This window comes from Geospiza fortis, unplaced genomic scaffold (assembly GCF_000277835.1).
Source record: "Geospiza fortis unplaced genomic scaffold, GeoFor_1.0 scaffold138, whole genome shotgun sequence".
Taxonomy (NCBI): Eukaryota; Metazoa; Chordata; class Aves; order Passeriformes; family Thraupidae; genus Geospiza; species Geospiza fortis.
This window is the reverse complement of record NW_005054307.1, coordinates 8,973,262-8,981,021: the sequence shown is the minus strand read 5'-3', so window position 1 is coordinate 8,981,021 and position 7,760 is coordinate 8,973,262. Positions and strand designations below refer to the sequence as shown.

Sequence of the window (7,760 nt, the reverse complement as noted above, 5' to 3'; positions counted from 1 at the left end):
AAGAATTTGAGAGTTCCCTTACAAACCTTAGAGAACAGCTTAAGAGAAAATTGCATTTGGCAGAGAAGAAAAATAAGTAAATTAAAAATTGAAGAGGAAACACTTCAGAGAAAAGATTCAGATGAATTCTGGCAGTTGTCTTTAGCCTTAGTGAAACCATGTTTTCATAGGGTGAGAAGCCTTCCCTATCACAGAAGACTAAATTAAGCCCCATCAGGGAACTGGATCTTTAGGCAGGAAATACATTCCAATGACAATCCTCAAACACCTTCCAGTAGCTAAGTGAAAGAGAACAGAGCATTACAAACTCTCAAAGAAGACAACTATTAACTTGGCTCAGTTTACTCACTTAACTACCAACTGCAATTTTAAAGTAAATATCCTCATCAAACCCCACATACATCTTCAGTTTGGTTCATGGCCAATTTAAAATTTACTCTGCGTACAAATATCCTATAACACCCCAAACCAATGACTGGCCCACCAGATTGATTGGAAACACAAATTAAATTATATCACATCATCTTAAGAGTGAAGTAAGACAACAGAGATAGCAGGTCAAATACTTCAAGGGTTCTCTGACTCCAAAACCAGGTTTAAATAAGAATCTTTCCAAAAATAGGTTTGAAGAATTTTTCTGGGCCAACGTAAAGTGTTTAAAGATTCCTGGTACTATCCCAATGACAGAAACTGCTTCAATGACAACTGATGTCTGATGATCCAAAAGTATTCTGACAAAAACAGGCCTTAAAGGGACAGGGGCTTGCTGGTGCTTTAGCACTCTCCTCTGTAACATCTGTCCCAGTTACCTTAAGGAATAGCCCTAGGACTAGTTATGCTTTGAATCAGACTTTTCTTCTTGGAGGCTTTCAGCTTTCAAGCCATGCTAAAGAGTTTTTTGGAGCAGGTATACAAATGAATTCATCTTGATTTAAAAAAAGCCAAAAATCTTGAAGACACTACTGTGTCACTCTCCGTACATGTTTCCAAAATTATGTAACAGAACACTTAGATACAGCATGCTTATCAGAAGATAGCCACTATTTCTATCACAGAGAAAATTTCCAGCTGAAACTCTTCAAAAGCAGTCATTGTGTAAGCTAAAGATGAGAAGAAAGAGTCTAAGTACAGAGAAAGGGAATGTAACAATGAATCCCATCTGGTATCCACAATAAAAATGGGAGGGAAAAAAATCCATCTTCAGAGAATTTATAAAAAAAACACTCAAAAGAGAAAAAGTAAATCTCAGTCATTCCTAAAGCCAACTATTAACACTACCTAAAAGCATACAAAAATAATGTAAAAACATGAACAAAAACCTACATGGGAAAGAAACCTTACCTGAGAAAGGTACATCTCTCAGAATAGTTGAAGCCCAGCCCTGCCACAGGGAAAGCCACCCATCCACAGCCACTTTGGTGCTGACACGCAGGTACAGCTGCTTGTAGGATGACCTGCGATACTGCATTTGGGTTTTGATCAGCTCCAGGGGACTCACCACAGTGGCAGAACCAACTGCAAAGGAAACATAGCTTTTTAGAAAAATCAATATTTAATAGTACAAATTCCTGAACATTCAGGTCATGTCTTACCTTATTTTATATATTTGATTCTTTTCAACTTTCCCATTTTCCTTGAACTAATTCCCAAAATAACTATTCTTTCCAGATAAGAAAAACATGCCTATTCACAGTACCTACATTTCCAGTTTAGGGGTTTTTTCAATGCTTGCATGTTGTAAACAATGTAACATGTTGAGAATCCTCATTTTTCAGATTTGACACATAAACAGGCTGAAAATTTCGAGTACTTAAACTCAATTATTTTCATTACCATTTTAAACTGTAACTTGAAGAAAGTGATCTTGATGTTTAAGGCTTCTTTTTGTGTTAAGGACAGAATTGTGGTTACAGATTTAAGCTTTTATTGATTTCTAAGCATCTTTGCCACTCTTATTTTAAACTATCAAGACTGATTAGCAGGCAATCTGTATCTGATAAAGTAACTCTTGCATCCTGCACAATGGTGAGTCATCATTCAGTAACAAGCTACTGTTACACATCTAACAGACATTAAAAATTTTACTAGATCCAAGAATTTTTCTTATGTTGCTGGAATAAGGTTTTACACAAGAATTTAAAATCTGGAACAGCCTAATAAGAACAATGTGTTACACCACCACAAAATAGCAATCCTTTTTCTACTAGTCTGCAAGTGCCCCCATGATTGTCACAAGTAGAACATGGAACTGCATCATCAGACCCTTCTGAGGAAGCCCTAAATTATATTATCTGAGTTAATTCTACAAAAATACATGAAGAAAAGGATAAACAAAAGTAAGAAAATATAAAAATTCCATCCACATCATACAGTAGTAAAACCAGTACAAGTCAAATTTTCATCTTTGTTACAATTACCTATGTACCTTCCATGATAGCAAATGAAAATGTTTATTATTAGACTGATAGCAGAACAGACTTAAATTAAACTGTCCTTGGTAGAAATCTAGAAATATAACATTTTGAACAAATTAAAAATGTAGTGAGTGTTTCAGCAAAACCAAATTTCATTATTCCAGGTTAGAGGGTTCTGTTGCCCAAGAAATACTGGGTAATTACAGTATTCCTTCCTATCCTTCATTTAAACCCACAGCATATTTACTTTAAATAAAAGCCAAGAAAAGAAACCCAAGAAAATAGCATAGAGGTATTATGTTCCAGCTTTCTCTTTAAACAGAGGACAACTTACATCTGCTTAAGGAACCTGCAATAACTGGAATGTGCTCATCATGCTTTCCTGGTCTATTTTTCAAAGCTTCACACAGCTGATCATAGCAGGTAAAATAGATTGCAGTGGTAGGAACTGCCATTATTCTAAAATATAAGAGAGGAAATTTCAATTAATACCAGGAAAGCAGGAGAATAAAGTCAACTGTCTCGTATTGATATTTTACTTATATTTTAAAAAAAGTTAAATCTCCAGCTGTGTTATTATGGATTAATAAAAAAACCAACATTAATCGCATAGCTTTGCTTCACTGCTTCTAGTTCAGAGTTTCAAATCCACACATTTCCCAGGTTTTCATTTCACTAGGGAAAACGGTAAGTAAAATGATGGTAGATTATCTCTGTCAAAATCTATTCCATATCAGCTCCAGAACTATTTTGATAAAGAATGGGAAATGAAAGATCTGAAAATGAAGAACCCAAACAAAATATTACACAAGTACTACTAACCTTAACTTTTATTTATGTAACAATTGGATACTATGCTCTTGATCAACAGCCATGATACTCAATACTTGAGAGAATGTAGTATGCACAAATACAAGCTTTTTCCATACCAGCATAGTACAGGCTGTAGTAGCAACAGGTAGATTCAATAATCATTCAGCGTAGGGGAAAAGCACCACATCTTACTATAACCTGGCAAGTACACTTCTTTGTTATGTTTGTGCCAATACAGCATGTACCACCATTACCAAAAACCACTGAGGACCATCAAGCTTGGAAAACCAACATGGCTTAGTTTATATCTTCTCTTCTACTTGTGTGACTTTCTCCAGTTACGAAGTTAGTTCTCTGCTGGAGAACAGAACATTTGCTTTGTAAACAACAGTAGTGACTGAACAGTTCAGTCAGGTCCTAAGGTTTATATTTTGGTATTGCTACCATACTGGAGGATAAACAAGGCTGAACTCCAGCATGCTTTGCTTTTTTTGTGCCTATACACTGAGCACTGTCTGCAAATCAAAAGTGTATCAGTGCTTCCCACTGGGCACTTCACACTTTGTGCCTTACAAGATACAAGTTTAATACACATCTTAGATTTGAAAACTTTTTTGGGTTACGAAGGACAACATAATTATAAAGGTCTTAATTTCTATCTGTACTAGGTCAATATGAATAAAAAGATAAAAAGGTTTGGGGCTGTTAAACCTAAAGAGAAGACCAGGAGATCTGATTGCCGTGTTTAAATACGTAAATTGCTCTTGTAGAGAGAAAATGAATTATCTGTTTATCCAGATAGAATAAAACCCCGAAGTTCTTTGAAATAAAGAAGATGATTACAAAAATTAAGTGAGGGTAATGAGGTGGAACACCAGAGTGTCTGGAAACAGCTGCACTGCTGACAGCAAGTCATTAAGTAACAAGATACAACAAGAATATGTTGAAGACTGACCCTCTCAAGTGATCAGCTCCCATCCTGTGATTCGATGATGCTATCAAAAAAAAGCAGAATGAGAAGTCTATTGATCCTGCTTAACTACTGAGAATGTATCAGGAAATTCTAAAATCTGGTAAAAATTATACTGTCCATTGACATTTCTGATTGAACTGATTAGTCTGAAACTTCAGAATTGACTAAATTTTTAAAATAACTTAGAAATAAGCATAATAATTTCTCAAAAATAATTAAGTAATTTTTAAACAATAACTTACAGCATGTTACCAAAAAAACTCATTCAACTTACAGTGTTGGGGGAAGCCCACTCCACAGCGACTTAATTCCCTCTATTCGAATAATTTTCACAAATGCATCCTAAAAATATAACCAGGCAAAGAGCAATAGTTAGCTACAAACTTTTGTAGTTAGGAATACATTTTAGCTGGCAGAACACAAAACTAATGTCTTTAAAAGTATGTTTTTAAAATGGCTCATCATTGTAAGATCCCAATTTTATAACTCCTTACACACGCTATCACACTTAACCATGCAAACAGTTCCACTGAGCTGAACAGAATAATTTATGTGACTGAAATTAAAAATTTCCTTCCATCTTTAAAAAGCCAAAGTACTAAGTGTTTATCAGTGACTGACAGCCCCATGAATAACTATTTTCAATACTAATATGGTATTGCAGCAATTTGTGGAAACTTCCCAAAAAAATCCACTTTTTTTTTTCAATATGTAGCAGAGTTTCAAGGCATGAAATAGCAACTAATTCTCAAAGATTCTTCAATACTTCCTCTGACAACATGACCCCATATATGCAATGTGTATACACTATACCATATACAAGATTTCAATTATTATCATAGCTGTCCTCTATATTCCCAGGAGACTGACAGCACAAGAACACAAAGCCTTGAAGATCATTCAGCTGAAATCACAAGCAAAACCAAAAACTTTGTCAGGATACTAATTTTCTTAAAACACCTGGGGAAAGAGGTTGGGATTCAATGGATTAGAATATGCCTAAGACCAGACATTATTATAGAGCCTCAAAAGACAAGAGTCTGGCAGACCACAGAAAGGACTTAGAGGAAGAAAAAAGCAAATAGCTTTAGAGGAGACAGCCTTGATGGACTAATCCTGTGAGGTAAAAAGCTGAATGGAAAAAACAAAGAAATGGTTTATTACAACAAACCTGATTAGCTTTGAAAGGAAGCCCAGAATCCCAAAGGTCCTAACATGGTTTAACAAAAAAGACACTTTTATACTAGCTGGTTAATATCTTTATAACTCAGCTTCAACAAGTTTACAAAACAGGAAGGTATAGATAAAAGATAAGATTAACTTTTTTTAAAAAAGATTATATGATATGATCTTCTTATATGCTAGTCTAGTCATTCTTCTTTAAGAATCACCTTGTTATGGCAAAACCAGGCATAAATTCATGTCTAATAGAAAAAACTAAGTAACTTTCTAAAATTACATAGTAAAGGTAATTGAAAAAAATCACACTTGTAAAGTTATTAATTGAAAAAAAAACCACCTTTTTAACTAATGAAGACATCTTTTGCATTAACATCCCATTCTCAAGATTTTATTTCTGAAAAATCCTTGATCATAGGTTTAATTTCATGGCAGAGCCAGAAGAAAAATTGACTAATGAACCAGCATGACAGTTATCTGCCAGCAAGTCTGGTTCAAGTGTTTAGGAAAATGCTACTCCTACAAGTCTAGATACCTGACAGGATAGAGACTTCTCTGGATAGATAACTTGACACATGAACTTAACTTTAAACACTATCTGCACCATTAGCTCAGCTCAGAAGCATATTGAGAGATATGTGGGCACAAGGGATGTAAGCAGGAAAGAGAAAATTATCACCTGCAGTCAGCAACTACTGCCAATATAGGTGAAGTGGGGAAAATGAAATCATAAAGCCAGTAACCTGGGAGGAGAGCTGTGCAGCTGCCTCCTTGTTCATCTTAAGGAAGAAATATCTATTTTTTTGCAGACAGTAGAAGGTATCATCAATCAGCAGTGTAACCACATGAAGGCCCTCTCAAATGATAACAGATTCCAGTAGAACCCGAAAAAAACTTGAAAACTTTAGAGTATGCTTAAAAATGCACAGTTTTATATAAATGTAAAATGTTCTTACCAATGTCCCTTTGAAATGCCCAGGTTTTTTATACCAGGCTTTGCTGTCCCCATTTTTACAAACATATACATGATCCACACGGCCATTGGAGTTTACAAAACACTCTCCTAAAAAATGGCGTATAAGAATATAATTAATGCTTATAAGATTTTTTTATGCAGCAGCAATTTCAAATTTGATATAATGGCAACACAGATTTATCGCTGGTTAGACACAAACGGGCAAAATAATTTTGGTAAGTCAGTAATGACAAATTAGGTCAAAGAAGAAAGGGTACAAATGTACTACTCAGACTGCCCAACTAAATGGAACTGCCTTCACAAGGCTCCAATAGACATGTTCAGGTTATATTACCATCTGCTGAAAGGTAAAACTAACACAAGACCTGAACATCACTATTGTATGTAACTGTGAACATCTTTCAGACTTCTAAATCTTTTATTAAGTAGCCTCAGCATCCACTTCAAGTGAGGTATTGTATCTTAGCTGTATTATTATTATTGTTATATCTTATCTTGGTCTGTTTTTATACTAGATCATCCCCTCCATTTGTTTGTTATTTCTCCTACATTATGTACTTTCAACCTGTTTGATAAAATATTATTGCCATTACGAAAACATACTTCAGGCTTCACATTTGCAGATTTCTGAAGGCTTTAGAACTTACTCAAAAACAGGATAGAAGGCACAAGTATTTGTCCTAATTTAATTTGCAAGTGTGACTGCAAATACTCACCTCCACATTGAACATGAAAAACCAGTCATCTTCTTTCCTTTTAAATCTCATATACTAAGTACAAGTAAATAGTAGGAACCATTAGCACATCTTTGAGAGCACAGTATCTTCATCTATTTAGAACCCAAGTGGCAAGTGACTTGTTAAGACTTCTCCATTTCAAAAATCTCTGGATTCTGGAGGAGATGAACTTTGATATAACATCCTGACCACATAAGCCCTCTGATGAAATATTTATTCATTTAGTAACAGCTTTTTATTGTTCGACTCAACTCAGTATTAGTTGTATGTTTTGCCATAATGAAAATACTAAGACAGGGACAAAATCCTGTTTAAAATGATATGAATGTATGGGATTTTTTTCTACTTTGTCTGTTTAGTACATACTGGTGTGTTGCTTTCCCCTCCACCCCCCCAGTTATATTGGAGAAACAAACTCAAACATTCTGCACCTCAGCACAGCACTATGACAACTGTCAGCTAAATACAAGAGCAAAAAGCAAACTGTGTCCCCCATTACACTACACATTTGTTTGTTTACCGTCATGGAATGGATTCCTTTGGGCTTGCAGTCGAGTTTTGATAACATCAAGCGGAGTTACTAAAATGAAACAGAAGGCATTTAGAAACACTCTGGATGCCTTGAAAGCGTGGAAGTTTACAGATGCTTTATTAAGAATTTCTAGAAC

General features: G+C 35.0%; 1 protein-coding gene across 4 annotated transcripts in view; it reads right to left on the bottom strand.

The window, feature by feature from the left end:
- The window catches only part of SLC25A40 (solute carrier family 25 member 40), a 14,786-nt gene that overhangs the window by 6,217 nt on the left and 809 nt on the right, over positions 1-7,760 (bottom strand). For all 4 annotated transcript variants that reach the window (XR_004083012.1, XM_031066773.1, XM_031066774.1 and 1 more), the window contains exons 2-6: positions 7,613-7,672; positions 6,336-6,442; positions 4,475-4,542; positions 2,749-2,873; positions 1,342-1,515 (exon numbers count right to left, since the gene is read on the bottom strand). Coding sequence is in view for 3 of the 4 variants with exons in the window: in XM_031066773.1 (XP_030922633.1) it covers positions 1,342-1,515; positions 2,749-2,873; positions 4,475-4,542; positions 6,336-6,442; positions 7,613-7,672 (534 nt within the window). In the remaining variant the exon portion in view is untranslated. The remainder of the gene's footprint in view (positions 1-1,341; positions 1,516-2,748; positions 2,874-4,474; positions 4,543-6,335; positions 6,443-7,612; positions 7,673-7,760) is intronic.